The 18,477-nt window shown below is 37.1% G+C and overlaps 1 protein-coding gene across 2 annotated transcripts in view; it reads left to right on the plus strand.

Annotated features, from left to right (window-relative positions):
* LOC123760651 (ankyrin repeat and IBR domain-containing protein 1) overlaps nt 1–18,477 on the plus strand; it is an 85,103-nt gene that overhangs the window by 37,938 nt on the left and 28,688 nt on the right. For both annotated transcript variants that reach the window (XM_045746410.2, XM_045746411.2), the window contains exons 11-14: nt 1,335–1,469; nt 5,642–5,813; nt 7,842–7,984; nt 8,568–8,795. In XM_045746410.2, the coding sequence (XP_045602366.1) occupies nt 1,335–1,469; nt 5,642–5,813; nt 7,842–7,984; nt 8,568–8,795 (678 nt within the window). The remainder of the gene's footprint in view (nt 1–1,334; nt 1,470–5,641; nt 5,814–7,841; nt 7,985–8,567; nt 8,796–18,477) is intronic.

Genomic DNA, 18,477 nt, shown 5'->3' on the forward strand with positions numbered 1-18,477 from the left:
TCTAATGACTTGTTCACCCATCATGACCAGTAACATTTCGTATAGTCAGGTCATGTAGTTGAGAAAGGGAATGAGTGGTGCAACCCGTCCTCGACTCAAGTCCATTACATTCAGCGGTCGATCCCACAGACGCATTCATAAATTTTTACATGCTGTTAATTCAAAACGGGAAATTTTTCAAACATAAATTAATATTATAATATGTTAGCATATTCTGGATTTATAGGTTAGGTTAGGTGTTTAGGTTCTGTTGGCGATTATTTGTATTTGTAATACGTGGGTGAAGCATTTACAGCATTGGGATTCGAACAAAATTCATCAGTGAAGCACTTGTTCCGGAAGGGTTTGAACGAAATCAGTTGAGTCATGTGTAAACCGTTTTTCATTCATAAACAGGGGGTTTGGCGGGTGTATGGAATCACTTTGGGGTTTTGTTTGGAGGACGAGCTGAGTGGTGAGTCGAACTTGTGCCATCACTTACAAGACAAAAGAATGAACACTAGATAATACACCCCTCCAAAGTCCAAAAGCTTATTAAATCAAATGTAAATTATCTTTCTGTTTACTACTGGCTTGTCATTGGCAGCTACCCCTGGCTTTCATTAAGTGGCAGCACTATCACCAAAAAAAAGTTGGAGCAGCCAGTAATCTCCTTGTTATGTGGTGAGCCATGCTTCCTTCTCAAGATCTGAAGTGGCCATTAACCTTTGGACATAGGTTATCAATTTTTTTAAGAAACATAAATGACAGACTGTATGTCGAAGAAAACCTGCTTTATGTGAGGACGCTCGAGAAAACTTCCCTTAGTAGTGTTTTGCAAAGTAAAGAGTATTAGAGGGTTCTGCTGGCCTCATGCTCATTATCATGCATATTTATTATATGTTGTCATTCCACACTATAAGGGAAGGGTGCTCAACAATACTCAAGCCAATCAAGCCCAGAATGACCTCAAGATGGATCTCCAAGCTTTATTAAGGCTGCCTTTTTCCTTAGATTTTGTACATAGGGCATGTATGTCTCTACTTTGCAAAATGATCAAATTGAACTTATTGGCATATCTTTATACATATAATCATTGGACATTTGTCATTTTCTAGGCATTCTTCTCGCTGATATTCTCTCTCAACATCCAAGCTCGGGAATATATTAAGATTGATAAAGATAAAACTCAATATAATAAAATGACATCTACTGTATTAGAGAGGAAAGAGCTAGGTTGTGTTATTGTGCATGCAATACTTATTTGCTTAAGTAGTAAAGCAATAGTGTATTAAGTTATATTAATTTTGAGTAAATTACTACAAGTTGGTATGTTATGTCAATATTTCCTTCAGTGTAAGTTTGACTTCTGCTGGGTGTGCCTAGAAAGCTGGAAGAAACACTCATCGGCTACTGGAGGCTACTTCAGGTGCAACAGATTTGATGCGCAAAGTAAAGCTGACGAGAAGCTGGGTGTGCTGCTGTCTGAGGTAGGTGTATATTTCCCAACATCACACTTGTATTCATCTTATGTACAGTATGACCAGTAAGATGTCCATAATTTGTTTGTCAAATATCTTGTTAACACTTGGGTGGTCCAGCATCTCTGCACATTCCTGAATTTAAATGTTCTGGGCTCCTCGTGGCCACTCAGCGTTGCACAAATATTTTTAGTTATTTTACGTTTTCTAACTGGATTATACCTATAAATTTTGTGTCAAAATGTTTGCAAATGAATTGTTCAGTGAATAGATGTAAATAAGAAAGTTCATTTATAATAGTTATGCCCCTCTGTGCATTCCTGAGTGTAAACAATGGGCTTGGTCTGTCCGGCTCAGCGAGGCTTAAAAATGTTTACAATCGTTTTATGTTTTTCTCAGCTATTTGTTAGGATATAATTATAAATTTGATGGCAAAATGTTTGCAAATGAATTCTCTAGAGGACAGAAGGAAAAATCAAGTGTATATATGAAAGAAATGCAACAGCAATGAATATACGAATGTTTTTGAATAGCAGTAGGTTAATGTATTTTAGCATCACTGGAACATTTACCGTCGGAATACGGATGATGCGTTTTGCATCATCAGAATGCAAAAGTGTTAATATATACAATGGCATCAAAATAACTCTTCTTTCCTTAAATTCTTTTTGTTATTTGTGCAGTTTTTCTGTCATTGCAATTGGAAAAGTTATGGATGAGTTATTCTGCCTTAGTATTTTTGATATACTGTATTGGTTTTGACATTTGTGTGTGCTTTATCAAAACTAATAAATTTTTAGTAGGTATATCTTCTGCTTTCATTAAAATTAATTTTGAGCTTAAGCCACTTGGTTGCTCCAGCTTGAGCCAATGTGACTTTTCATCTCTAACACAGTGAGGATCATATCTGAAGATCTTACACCAGGTCATAACAAGAGGAAGGGAGGTACAGCAGAATTCTCAATCCAGCAATGAAAGACCATCAGAAGGGGCATTCTTTTTACACTTAAAAAAATCCTCTTCCTAGCAATCACACCACTAATGTAATCAGGAGCAGCTAGAAGTTACACCTCACTTTCATCCCAGGTTGAACACCAGTTGGTCAGCAGGAGATGTTTTCTTTCAATTAAGCAAGATGATTCACTGTGAATATTTGTTTTTTCTTGTGCAGTGGGCCATGGTTTAGAGAACACTTGGTGTGTGTGAATTTGCTGTTGTTTGTCTCTCTCAATCTTGATGGGCAGAGTTTTCTTTTCTGTCTGTGTCGGAAATACATTCAGCAGGGGGTTTCTCCTTTTAAGTTGTCTCTTCCTCACGCAGGTACCCAGGACTCTGGCCCCGGGCCTAGGTGTTTGGGCTGTGCACGAACAATTCAGGTTTGTTTGGTCAACTTACCCCATCCCTGAGGGTTCAGATTAAGGTGACACTTCTCCAATTATCTACAAACCAAAATTAACCATAATAATCTAACACATTCTTTTGTAACCTAGCCTTCACCTAGTCAAAACGAATATAGCATAACTCCTAACCTGTAAAGAAAATCTGAAAATGCATGGCTAAATGTTGGAGGCAAGACCAAGCGCCATAATTGCTGCCTGCTCTTCTATCTGCCTCTCTCACAGCAGTCATCCTGCTGCAACATAATTTACAATACTTACAATATTTAACTGGGCAATAAAGGATCCTCACAGGGGTGACAGAATGTAGAGAGCAAAATTTTTGGACATAGTAGAAAAGCACTTTTTGAGGCAATGTATCATGGAACTGATACAAGAATAAGGAGACGACCCACCAGGTATACCGGACTTTGTGTTTACCCTAAAGGAAGCAAACATCAAGAACTTATGAGTATAAGAGGTAAGGATTCTCGTAAGAACCAGCTGTGTCTGCGACATACTGTTTAAATACATAGTAGAGTTGAAGCAACGAATCAAATCAAGAAATAGGTTGATGAATGCTGGAGACGATAGACGTCATGACCTTAGGAGGTTAAATGTCTGCTTCCAGGTACATAGTTTGACAAGAGAATAAATTAGTGGTAAAGACTAACAAATTCAGTAATGGATTTTACAGCCCAAAATGTGCAGAGGCCACAGAACAATTCATTCCACTCATAAAGGAAGTTGTTGAGAAGAGTAAGGTAAACCGCTGATTAAATATCAATGTGTGAGATGAGGAAACAAAGATAAAAAATGCATGAAAAAGTATGGAGAACTGGGAATATAAGTAAAGGAGGAGGTACTAAGCGACCCTGAGGTTAGTACACTAGAGTCAGGAGGGATAGCAGATTTGCAACTTAATAGCTGCATGGTAAGAATAGGAAAGAGCCAGCTAAATAATTGCATAGTCACATACAGATGAAAACAACAGTAACAGCTTATGTAATCAGGCTGAAAAAACAGGGAAGCAATGGAAAATGACAAAGTAGTGTAAGGAGCTCAACAAGAGTGAAGACTATGTTTTGATGACTATTGATGTCAGAAGAAACATTTTGCAGTATTGTAATCACTAAAGAAAAGGTAAATTGACACCTGGAGAAACAAGACATAACAAGAGGAGTTGAGCTAGAGAAGATATCATCATCATGAATATTGAAGGAAGCTGCAATGCTTTCAGTGAAGCATTAGAAACTGATAGGCTCTTGGAAAATGGTAAGGGTTTTCACAATAGATTATTAAAAGAGAACGGGCAGGAAGTACTTGACAAGTGTCACTAACAGGCATTCTTTGCAGAAATCAGAAAAAAGTAATTGGGAGAGATATGTGGAGTACTTGGAGAGAATAAACTTTGTAACAGATGGGTAATGTTGTTTTAGGGGGAAAAATTCATGCCTGACAAAGTTTTATTGGGTTCTATGACAGGGCTGCTACAATACACAGTAAGAAAGATGGTTGGGTTGACTGTACGTATCTTCAAAAATTATTAAAAAGTGTTTGATACTATTTCACACACAAGGCTAATAAATAAGAGGGATGTATGAGCTGGGTATAACTGATAAGATACTGAACTGCATATGGAAGTTCCTGATGGACAGGAAACAAAAAGGTTTATGTAGTCATAGAAGATATGTTAGGTTGGAGGGAAGTGGGGTGGAAAGTTGAATCCCACAGGGCTCAGTCCTAGGACTGTCACTGTTCCTAATCTGTGTGAATGACCTACCAAGGGAAGATCTTTGTACATGTACCTTTTTGCAGATGATATATATCTAATGAGGAAAATTATCCCTGTGGAGGGTTGTAGAGAGCTGCAAGACGTTCATGACAACTCTTTAACGGTAGGCAGATAAATGGCAGATGGGAAAATGAAATTGGGGACCAGAAAGATTCTACACCGTAAGTGGAAGGCAACTACAAGACTCAGAAAGATAAAAAGATTTTGGAGTGAATTTGACTACAACACTAACATCAGAGGCATACATATGCAGGATATTGTCACCAGCACATAGGAATCTAGTAAATTTAACGTCATTTAAAACAAAACATAAGACTCTTTATGACCTTAAACTACATATATGTTAAACCATTACAGGAGTATGCAGCACCAACATGGAATATACATTTTGAAATGCAGAAATATATTTAAACAAATTTGTTACTCAATAAAAAAAAGTGAGTTACAAACTCAAAAAAGTTGAGTTTGCAAAAATTTAATTCTAGAGTGTTACTAGAATTCAGAACAAATCTGAGGACAGATTCAAGGAACTCCCTCCTAACCTTAGAGAGAAAGAGCAGTGGCGATATGATCACTACAATGTATTGTATAGATAAGGTGGACAAGAATAGTATTGTTAAATTGAGAGAAAGTGTGTCAGATACAGAAGGCCAAGGAGTTCAGGCATAAAGTGGTAGATCTTACTCCACCATAGTCACTTATAGATATACACAACACCATCACCACCACCACCCACTACTTCCATACAGTAGACTGCCTCTCATTATAGGATCTTAAAATCATGGCGCCCTCTGTACTCATTACAGTACCATGTTTGTGTCTCGAGATATGTTGGCCCAGGTATACCTCTCTTGCACAGCTATGCGTAAACTATATCTGGTATTGTAGCTGTTAATTTACAGGAGTTAGGCATATATTACATAATGTTAGAAATTTTGTGAAGATAATGTAATTGCATACATCATATATGTAGAAAGTAAGCCTCATCAGTAACCATTTTCTTTACACAGGCGACTGTTCGGAATCATCAAATGCAAGAGCTGAATCGCTTTATTCACTACTATACTCGTTTTAAAAATCATCAAAATTCCTTAAAAATGGAAGAACCATTATTAAAAACTGCACGTGACAAGATGGAAGTTCTTGCAACATCTCTTCCTTCTCAGGAGCAACAAGGACAAGGTACATTGTGAATTATGTATGTACATTGTGTGTGTAATTACCTAAGTGTAGTTTACGGGATAAGAGCTATGTTCGTGGTGTCCTGTCTTCCCAGCACTCTGTCACCAGCACTCTGTCATATAACGCTTTGAAACTTTGAACTTGGCAAAATTCAACTTAAAAAAAACCTCTTTGCTGCCAGCTTAATCTGTTGTTGTCGTACCACCACACCTGCAGGGCACTACTACTGTATGTACTCTACTGGTACACAGCAGCAGCATCCAAATTTAAATGTTTTTCAGTTTTTAGTGGTCTGTCCTTTATATAGTTCTAGAACTAAGATCATCCCAGCTGGGAGCAAGCTTAACTCTTTGGCTTCGTGATAACGTTATCGCAGTCCTTAAATCAATACACATAGTTCGGCAGAGGACGTTAATAGCCTTCCGCAATTAAAATACTGTATTTGTAAAAATTTCATTTATTGTCAGATTATTATGGGACTGGTTTTAAAATGTGTGCTATTCTGTTGCTAAAATGAACGACAAAGCACAAAAATAAGATAAAAAACTGAAAAGAGTATAAACGTTTAGCTCATCCTCCTGTTTTGATAGTACTTAATGTAACGATGAGGACAATGGTATATATACTGACATACAACGAAATTAGAACGTAGAAATCTGAACAATTTAGTTGGACAAACCGGAAAACTATTTTTTACTTGTGTTGCTTTGACAAACTAAACTAATCTATCCTAACCTCCCTAGGCCTAATACATGATATCAGAGGTCTAATATAGTACACATGTGTGCTATACTAGGCCTAGGAATATTTAAGTTTGTGTTTTAGCTTCATTTATTTTAAAAGAATTCCTTGCTACTATCTAAAAGCTAAGAACGTTCAAATTCTGGCAATTGACTATCGTCACAATAGATACTATCTAAACAGGAGGATGGGTTGAAACCTTTGAGTGTGGCGGTGCTGGTCGATGATGTTACCTCCATTATTGATATAAAAAAATTTGCCAAAAATTCATAGTCCAATTAGTATGGGACTTGTTTTAAAATGCACACTATTCTATTGCCAACAATTTGATAATAAAATGAACACCATAATAAGAACAATAAGGTCAGAAAACTGGAAAGAGTATAAACATTGCAGTGCGACTGAGCGCTTATGGGCAACGCCCGGCCGACTTTGGCCTTTGCTGGGCGGTGTGCGTTCTTGCCAAGGCGACCTTGAGGTTACACGCCGGGCCAGAACCAGGGCAGCCAAAGTGTTTATACATGTTGTTTTCGTTTGCTTGTATTGAAAACAGTGCTGGTACCTATGGCATAGTCCTTCACCAAGCTTTTAATAATACAGGGACTCGTGTGTCATCACTACTCCGACTTTTCATCAATACTGTAGTTAGCATCTTTCTCCTTTTTTTTTTACCTTATTTAGCTTGACTAATGTTAGACATTTCTTCTACATGAAGATAGTCCAATTAAGTTAAACAAAAATTATATAAAATTTAAATATCTTAAAATACCAGAGAATCACCATGCAGTACCACAAGGAAAAGAGTGCATGTTGTGCATGGAAGAGGTCCAATAAGCATTCCCCCCTCCCCCAAATAAACATATATCACTTTTAATGTACAGTACTGTACTTGGTACATTACAGTACTTACTGTAAGTAATCAGAAAGAATTTTTAAAGATATATTCTATAATTTTTATTGAACAAATTTACTTATGGTGGTATAATGTCTTTTGTTAGCATTTTTAGCTATATTTCAGGTATGATTAGCTTGACCAACTTGATCGACTGGAATTTATGAAAAATTTGTGCGACACTTAAGATCAACCAGTTTTTGGCCCAGAATCTGCTGTGGTTGCTTCTGGCTTTCTAAAGTGTACATGCATAAAAGGTATGCAGGTATGCATGTACACTGGACTTCTCTCCAAATGCCTTCTGTTTGGAGAGAAGTCCAGTGTACATGCATACCTTTATCTGTGTCTGTACAATGCAGTTTATAAGCCACTAATCATATTCTTCCTTTCTTTAGCTGCTGTGGAAAAGGGCACTCGGTTTGTCGAAGAGGGAGTGAAAGAACTTCTGAAAGCACGGAGGGTACTCTGTGGGTCCTATGTGTATGGGTATTATTTAGAGGATAATGGGTATAACAAAACCATCTTCGAGTACATGCAGGTAATTATTTCCAGCCCTTGGTTTTTATCTGTCATATTAAAGTACATGTAGAGCTCAATTTTTATTGTAATGTAATGTATAAAGAAACAATGAATAAGGATGATGATACTTGTATTAAGAGCACAAACTATCTTTAGAACTGGCAACATTAATTATACAGTTTTTCACTACGCTATCAAGAGAATTCATGATGTTAATCGAATGATAATCACTTGGATAATGAATGATAAACTTGGATCACCAACAAATTCAGATTCAGATTAATTTATTTGGCTTAGGAACAGTACAGTAAATCTTGAAATACATTTGGGGCAGCGTGACAGTTAGCTATGCCTGCTGATCTCTCGTTTTCCAGAAGACTCGCCTGAATTAGCTTACTAAACTAAGAATACAATAACTAGTTTCATATGGTTCCTACTTTAAGTATGTACATGAAATAGTGTATTCTACTGTGTGCTCAGTAGTATTTATGACAGGATAACTAACCTAATCTACCCAAACCTCATTTGATGTACTGTATTACATTATTCCAATACCTTACAAACAGGTGAAACAGTCTTCATAAAATTTACTCAATTTTTAGAATGAACTGGAAGAGGTTACAGAGAAGTTGTCAGAGATGGTAGCTCGTCAGTATCTTGTGACACCACGTGGGCAGATCATTGCTACGACCCTGCTTGCTCGTCGCAGGAGACACAAGTTTGTACGGGCAGTGAGTAGGGGTCTTTTACCCCCTGAGACTCCACCCTCGCTTCGTAGATCACGCAAGAGACGATTGCCTGGCCTTATGGGAATGGACCCAGCTGATGACGTGAGTTGTCAGGTGTACAAGTAGTTGCAATCAAAAACTTCCTCACAAATTTTTTCAATTTATAACTCATTAGACTTCACTTGTAGTTAGTGTAACTTTCACAACGCTATTGATGTGGCCATTCATGCAAGTAACTAGTTTATGTATTTCCTGTAGATGCCTCAGTAGCTTTAGATGTTTTGATGCTTAATTTGACATTACTTATAATACTGACATTAATGAGATTACTTATGCAATATGGAAAGGCTTACATCCTGACTATATAAAATTGATGGTTGAATGAAAAGGGGAAAGCACTAAACACTTAAAAAAAAAAGCCTATTGTGTTAAAGGGCTCTATGGTGCACCATATCAGAAAAATAAATAAAAAATAGTACCAACAAAATAAAAAAAGTCGAGAAAAATTAGTAACCGATCCTGAACCCTTTCATGGTGTATTAATACGTACATCTGTTAGTTGTGGTGTTGGCAGGACACATCAAAGGAATTTTTGTGTCAGGGTTTGGATGTTAGCAGATACCAAATGGTTTTACTATAATTTGAATCCATTGGTGTCAGTAATTCAAGAGCTGACTGGGGAGACTGCAGTTCACTACCTCAGAAACTCTGCTTTTGCGCTACCGCTCACAGGATGAGTATGGGGTGCACAATAAACTAGCTGCCTTCGGCAGCAACAATCAATCAAATCAGAAACTTTACAGCTATGTTCTGGGTAAAATATTGAACAACAGTTTGCATTTAAAAGGCAAACACACAAACAATGATGTATGCTGCAGATGATGAGTCACAATAACGTGGTTGAAGATATGATGACCAAACCACACATCAGAATATGGAGAAATATCATAGTTTCTCCATCTTTTCATGTGTCTCTTGGTCATCGGTGATGCGTAATGCTATATTTTATTTTCCCTTTGCTCTATCATATAAATCTATCACTTCAAATGAATGCATATAATTTTAGTGAACATTATGCAACAGTGATTGATTGGGCAAGCATCACCACCTCCACAATGTTCACCTGCGGTCACCAAGTGAACATATCGGTAGATATATGAGTTTTCTGGGCTGGCATTTGGTAGCTTCTCAGTGAATTGGCTCTGATATTACATATTCCTATCAGGCCTTTGGACTTGTGCATGCCTACAACAAACCAGGACCAGTATACCAGTGACACCTTATTAGTATGAGGATTTGGGTGATGTTTGTCAGTGGTTAATGCAGTATTGTAACCTGGGCATGACTGTTGGTTTGCACAGTTGCACTCTGTAGCCAATATAATGGCACAAACCATCGGGTATTGAAGCCAGGTCAGGATTACTGCAGAAGTTTAGCTGACATCATGACATAGCATTACATTATAGGATTACATTATAGTATAGCATTACTGTACAACTGCATTTTGCTGCCTCTAGGGTTACCAAGACCAGCCTGTGCTACAGAAAAAAGTAAGTGAAAAATAATGTTTCATATTTGTTTCGTACATGTTTGTTAATGTATTTATATGCACACAAAATTAGTTGATCTGAATTTAGATTGAAAATGGTTGTATCAACAAGTCATCTCTGTTACAGAAATGTACTTAGAAATTAGAAATTTTTGGCGACAAAGGAGCTTATGAGAGTGTTTGCACCATCTTGTGAGGGCTGCTTAAGCATATTTTTAATTGTTGTTTTAAATATTTGTTTTTCATTAATCATTTGATCTTGAAAGTGGTAACGAAAACAGCAACATTTGATGCTCATTTTATAAGGATTTAATTTCATGCAAATAAATTACATTGTCTAATTGAGTTACTCAGATGTCTGAGTCTTGTCATTTTTATTTTTTCTAGCTTTTTCTTGGACTAAATGTAGATTCAGGAGCCTATTTTATCTATATAACTACAAGTAATTTATGCATCGGCATCACAATTAGTCCCGTCTCTGGTCATCATTTGTTAGACAGTAGTTAACATGATTATCATTTCTAACAATTGAATTAGATTTTCCTTCTTGATTAACCCCTGAACACTGCAAGCATTACAGGAAGCATTTATTTGTGCTGGAAATAAAAAAAAAATTCAAGTTGTTGTCCTATATTGTTAAAATGCCTTCCTGATCATGGGGAAAATTTATATAAAAATCTGATCTCTCACGTTTGCTGTAATAAAGCTGTGAAGTGTCGGTGACATTAAATCTTGTTTGCTCATGCAGCAGGCGCCTGGCCATGTCACTCCTGTGAGCGTGAGGGATAGGTGTTTCTACTCATTGAATGCATGATTATTTTACTCATCCTACTTTAATGTCTTTTCAAGCTTTTTCAGTTCTATTATGAACTGTAGTATCAGTTGTGATATTTCTATCACAGAAAGTGTTGAACATCGGTACACACAGTGTCACGGTACATGAGTATCACTAATATGCTCACCATTTTATATTGTTATAACTAATAGCAATAGTATTTTTGCAGTTATCATACTGTACACATACAGTGGCAGCCTACTACTGGTACCAAGTTCACGTACTATGGAATGACTGTTCGTGTATCTATTTTGCTAAGCTTAGCACATCAAATTATCACTCTGGGTCATACAAGTCGCTTAGGGATCTCTCGTTTCTCTCTCAGTAATCATAATTTTGATCTCTCATAATCGAATAATGTTTAATTTCACAGTGTGTAAGTAATATGGGAGGTAAGCCACATAACCTGGCCAGGAGTTTGAACTGTGTGGGCACTATTCATGATTAATATGTGTACTGATGCCTTGGAGCCAAGGTATCATATTCATGATTTTCTGAAGGGTTCAAACAATGGCTCCCTGTAACTAGCCACACTGAGATAGCTCCACACCTATAAGTTACACAAACCCTTGTGATTCCTTACAATACAAATACAAAATACAAAAATGTAGTACGATACTCATTCAAACTGAAGGACATGCTGTATATATTTTACATGAAAATATAAATATAAAATTTGCCTATTAGCAGCTAAATCATTGTAACTTGATTTTACTCTATTTTTACTATTCAAGTGCTTAGCAAACTCAGTTTTGACTTCCAGATGTTGAGGTCTCACTGGTTGAAGGTCTTTGACTTTTATATCCTACCAATCCACTAATATGGCCTCCTTGATTCTTTGTCCCATCTATAATATGGACATGTATTACCAAATTGGATTTTCACTGTTGGAAGCATAATTAGTCAAATTAATCAAGGGAGCTGTATTTTGCAGTTTGCAGTGTAGCTGTCTTTTTCCTTTCATTCTTCTTCACCTCACCCCACATCACCATTAATGCTCACACCAATTTAATCTTCAATTGTCATACCATAACTTGGGTTATTATTGCCTTCCTATTGAGTTCTATTGCTCCTGTACATCTTGTTGACTAATATTGAGCTAAGTTTGAATTGAAGAAAAAATTCAGAAAATTCTTCAGATAATGAGTGTCTTCTGGTATTATACGAGAGTGAAGAAGCACGGCTAGCTCGCTGGGTCAGAACAGATCCAGTCATTTTAGTAGGGAATTATGTTTTCTAACAATCAGTAGTTGTTTGTTGCAATATTTGATATTATTTGTATAAATTTCATGTTATTAGTGTGAGGTTTTATTTTACAGTATTTGTGAACAGAGGTATTGCATATCAAGCAATAACCCGACAGCAAAGCTCCATAATTTGTTCAGACTTGGTCATGGTCATAGTTGAGTTACTGAGACCCAATCAGTGATTGGTCTGTGTATAGAGCAGGGAATTGGGTGGGTGGCTGTAACACATGGAATGGTGAAGGGGAAAGCTTAGAAATAAAGAGTGAAGCCTTCCTTGACCTACAATTCTCTCTGTATTAACATAAACTTTCCAGTGTACCTGGTTGCATGTAGCGGATCCCTCCCAGTTTGCATCACGTTCCGTTAGTAGATGCTATCTGACTATTTTCACAATTCATTGATTATTTCTCCAAACTCTGAATTTGTGTGTTTTGGCCACAATTTTAGAACATTGATTAGAAAACAGTCAAAAACCATTTATCATCTCTAAAGATTCTTGGTATTATTATGCTCTTTGTGATAAGCCAGACTTGCATGTTTATGGCTGGATTTAGTGGATAAAATTCTATACTTCTATTAAACACCCAATCCACACGTCTAAAAATGAAGGAAGTGGCGACCTTTCGGTCTGTCCTGGACCATTATTAAGTCTGCATATATATGTTCTTACATATGTTTAGGAATGTCCAAACCATCTGGCATTATTTTGAACTGAGATAAAACTTTATGGTCAGATTTGAGAAAATACATATTCAGTATATAGGTTGAAAGTTGCTCTATTTCGACATTAGAAATAATGTGCATCTAATTCATCAAATGTGATTTAAATCTTTTTGCCTTTTTAGGTAATGTCACTACTATAGCTATGTCTCAGCTAATTTGGTTACAGAACTGTACTAATTTTCATTACATTGTACATTTGACACTTAGTGTGTGTAGTATATATTTATTTATTATAGTATTGGAACCGTTTCATGGTTGAAGCAGCCTCTTTTCAGTGCAAGAATGTGAGGGAAAAAATATTATCCTTCTATTCAACAGATCTTTCAGGAAAAGATGAAGATAAATATAGAAAGATTAAAAGTACAAAAATTTAATATCAAAGGGTAATCTCATTGATGATAATGCTTTCAATTTTGATTTCTCTCCTAAATTTTACTAACAGCATGCAGATCAGTGTGTAAATTAAGTGTGTAAAGTAGTAATAGTCATGCATGCAGTTTTGTATCTATAACATATTCATGCTTTCTCACATTTTTTCTAAGTTTGAGTTTTTAAGACCTGGATTATCTGTGATAACTTTATTATACTCTACAGATGGTACACCAGTGTTCATTTGGCCAAATTTTGGAAAACTGTTCATAAACATCTCAACACTACTATAACTAGCCGATAAATACCGTATTGTATAAACAAAAAATTGCTGAGGTATTCTTATTTTGTTGCATTTTACCTACTTGTTACTAATTCTGGGGCAATACTATTATCCACTAGATATGTGCAACTTCCTTAGCAAACTTGTCAGCTTATCAGTTTACAAGCGATATGGATCTGCATAAGTGATTGTTAGGCTATCATTGGTTGAGAACAAAGAAAACAAAATAGAATTTATTTATATTTTTCCTAAAACTGTCAGCTGTATGGGTGTGGACGAGTTGAACACAAAAGCAATTGAATGCAGTGATAAAAAGGGAATGAAATGAGTATGGGAATGTGACTGTGAGAGGATTTAGAAATAGCTGTGATTTTTCTATTTCATAAAAATACAAGTGAATGTAATGACTTACATTCATTATAAGTCATTATATATTGACTTATAATTGACTACTCATATACTATAGACCTATATGAGTAGTAGCATTATTGGCCTATAGTGACAGGAAGACTGCAGGAGATAACTTAAAAATTGGCTAGTGATGAACAATGTCAGTATCATGGTGGTAAAGGCAGGATCTGTGCATTCATGACTCAAACTAGGTAACTGCCTAGGACTGTAAATATACAGGGCACAAGAGTTTTATATGAACTATAAAACAATATGCATTTTGCATATTTGGTATACTCTACTTGAGAAGGAGTTTGACTTGGGCACTAAATACCCTTGCATCAGTCCTAATAAAGGTGGTGAATATCATATATTTATAATGATACAGTTAGTAGAGAAGGAATGTGAACTTGGTGAAAGAATATAACGGAGTTTACATCATGTAATGGTATGCTCTTTTCTGGTGGACTACCAATGGCTTCCTGGGGGTCCACCAGGGGCCATGAGGTAGGCGAGGGGAGGGGGAGGTTTAGGAAGGGAGATAGGGTAAGGGTGGGGAGTGGGAGCTTCAGGGGGTGCTGGGATAAGGTTGGGGAGAGGGGGGGGGGAAGACAAGGAGAAGGGTGAGGAGGACAATGAGAGGGGAAGGGTAGGAAGGGCATGGGGTGGGGGTGGGCACCCGGGCACTACCGGGTTTCCCTTCCTAGTATACTGTCTACTATAAGAGAGAATGTGTCTGTTTGCTTGTTTGTTGTGCAAAGTTGTAGACCAGACGCTTAAGGCTAGCCTTACCCAAACTTTGCATGGGGGGAATGGTCTTTTGGTACGGGATGTACACAGACTGGTTGGGGTAAGCCTAAGTTGAATGCTTTAAGAAATATGAAGTGTAACCATAGAACCACATGTGATTTTCATGAAAATGGGATGAAATTGGGAATGCGTTGTGTGTAGAGTGGTGAAGTTACTTCCACCACTTGCCCATACATTTTCAGTATGTACTTTATATATACAGTAAATAAAAATGTCTTTGTTTGAGGTTGGAGGGAAGAGGAACTTCCTTTGTTTCCTTAGCTTGAATCTGTGTCCTCTTGTTTGTGAAGTTGCTGGTTTCAGGAATTCCTCTTTGTCAATTTGGATGATTCCTGTTTCAGGTATGTTATGTTAGCATTAGTTATGTTCAGGTTGATATCACGTCATTCAGACTTAACGTGATATCAACTTCTAGATCGTTTTCTCTGTTTTGTGGAGGACTTCATCTTCCATTTGGTATTCTGTGTCTGGCCTCCTGTTCCCTCTGCCTAGTTTCATTACCTTATATTTTCTTAGGTTGAACTTTAGTAGCATTTGTTGGCCCATTCCTTCAGAGTCTCTAGGTCATCTTGTAACCTATTGCTATCTTCCTCGGTCTTAATCCTACTCATAATTTTTGCTTCATCAGCAAACATTGAGGGTAATTAGTCTATTCCCTCTGGGAGATCATTTAAATTCATTTCAGTTCAAGGACTGAACCCTGTGGGACTCCACTGGTGGCACCTCAACACTCTGAGACCTCAGCCTTCTGTTGCTTAAGTACTTCCCTTACCCAATGGAGTACCTTCCCTTTTACTCCTGCCTGCATCTCCAGCTTGAGCACTAGTCTCCTATGGGGTACTGTGTAAAAGGCTTTCCAGCAATCCAAAAATATGCAGTTTGCCCACCCTTCTCTTTCTTGACTGATTTTTGTTGCCCAGTCATAGAATTCAATCAGTCCTGTGAGGCAATATTTGCCATACATAAACTAATGATGATGATGTGATACAAAAGATTTTTCACTCAAGATGTTCTACTAGTTTTTTGCACAATCTTCATCACCACCTTCCTGGTATGCAAGTTATGGGACATTGGCCTCTAGTTCAGTGCCTCCTGTCTGTCACCCTTCTTGTATATTCGAGACCACATTAGCCATCTTCAATTTTTTGGGCAGTTCTCCTGTTACCAGTGATTTTGTGTGTGTGTGTGTGTGTGTGTGTGTAATTACCTAAGTCTAGTTATAGGATGAGAGCTACACTTGTGGTATCCTGCATTCCCAGTACTCTTGTCATATACAGTAACACTTTGAAACTACTGACGGTTTTAACCTCCACAACCTTCTAACTTAACTAGTTTCAACTGTCTACTGTTCTGTATGCAGAAGTGAATTTTCTGATGTTTGTTCTGCAGCTTTATTTCCTTAGCTTCTATGGTCCCCTAAGCCAATTTCCAGTTTTATGGAGAACAATGAACTTCACATCACAGGTCAACATGGATTTAGAGCAGGAAGATCCTGTCTTTTTGTGATTACTCAAGCACTATAACAAAACCACGGAAACATTAGAAGAAAAGCAAAATGCAGATGTTGTATACAAGGACTTTGCAAAGGCATTTGGTAAGTGGTGAAGTGATGAAGTGACCATGAAGTGATAACCCATAAAATGAGTTCAGTATCAATAACGGGTAAAGCTGGTCATTGGAATGTCACTTTTCTTTAAAAAATCCAAGTGCAATGAAAAGCTCTGTAACTCAGGGCACAGTTCTTGCCACACCGGTTTTTCTCATTCGTATATCAGATATAGACAAATGTGCAAGTCACAGCTTCGTGTCATCCTTTGCACATGATACAAAAATCAGCATGGAAATTTCCTCCATGGAAGACACTAAAAACTAGCCGATATTACAGGTCTTTGATTGGGCAATGGAAAATAACATGTTTGACAACGATAAGTTCCATGTACAGTACTTAGGTATGATAGAAACGAAGCACTTAAATGAGATACAGGGTTTAAAACACAATCAGATCTACTCATAGAAGGAGAACAACATTTAAAAGACCTGGGAATTATGATGTGTGATGACCTGATGTTTAGTGAACATAACCAAGCAAATATAGCATCAGCCAAGAAAATATAATGGAGTATGAGAATGTTTAAATCCAGGAATCCCACCACAATGTTAATACTGTACTATTTAAATCACTGGTGCTGTCTCGCCTTAAATACTGCTCGGTACTCACTTACCCTTTCAGAGCAGAAGAGATTTCTGAAATAGGGGAAATACAGAGAACATATACAGCATGCATAGGCATGATAAAGGACCTAAATATACTCTCTGAAAGAAGATGAGAGAGGTATAAAATAATATAGTATACATGGAAAATACTGGAAGGCCAGGTCCCAAATTTGTACAGTAAAATTACCACTGGAGCAAAAGATACATAAGGAAATGTAGAATAGAATCCCTGAGGAGTAAAGGTTCCATAGACACAATTGGAGAGCACTGTATGAACATCAGAGGTCCACAGCTGTTCAATACTCTTCAAGCAAGCATAAGAAACATTGTCGGAAGAAAGGTGGACTTCAAGAAGGTATTGGATAAATTTCTTATTTATCAAATTCGTTATAACTTTATCCAACAGGCCTTACCAAGTAACAGCCAGTTGGATCAAGTTATCACAAGTCAAGCCTGGCCTCAGGCCAGGTTTGGGAAGTAGAAGAACTCCCAGAACCCTTTCCAGGTAAACTCCAGTTATGTACCAATGAGGCACCTCTCCTTAGCCCTGATAGTCTCGAGTACTAATGAGTAGATGGTGTAGTCCTGGGTTCCCACCTGGTGTGTTCTATTTGAGAATTTGCACTTGGATATTATTGAGGAAAAAGTCCTTGTTGACATGACCAACTTAATGAAAACTACACACCAATGAAATACCTTGAATGAGATAATGTCATCTATGCCTTTACATGCCCACTTTGGGACTGTCAGCTCCACCGATATCATTATATAAGCAAAACAACAACATATATTTCAAAGCGTCTGACTGTGCATAAACAAAAAGGCTCCTGTCAAAGTTAACTTTGTTTTTATACACAAACTATCACCAAAGATATCTTGACCAACATCACTGAAATAATTGATTGACACAATGACAACAGATTAGACATAGCTGAGGTACTACGTATCAAATGCTCATCTTACTATCAATAGCCAACTTACTCCTAGGTATACCTTGCCTTCCTCTAGAACCAAGAGAGACCTAAACAACCACACCTACTGCTCAAACTGATATTGACAATGTGGTCCCTTTAGTTTACCTCATCCTACTTGCTGTACATAATGTACTCCCAACCACTATGTATCTACTGCCTCTGTAGGGGGGTTAAAGAGAGCTTTAACAAAAGTGTCAAGGCAAGTAAAATTGTAAAATGAACTTTGGAGAGTTAATTTTTCAACTTCTGAAATGAAGAACATAAGAAAAAATAGAGAAGATTCATGCTTAGATAATCATTTAGTCATTTACAATAACATATGTCTACAAAAATTATTTTTTAACAAGATATACTAATCTAATACTGCATACATACCGGAATACACAGTGA

This window comes from Procambarus clarkii, chromosome 21, assembly GCF_040958095.1.
Source record: "Procambarus clarkii isolate CNS0578487 chromosome 21, FALCON_Pclarkii_2.0, whole genome shotgun sequence".
Taxonomy (NCBI): Eukaryota; Metazoa; Arthropoda; class Malacostraca; order Decapoda; family Cambaridae; genus Procambarus; species Procambarus clarkii.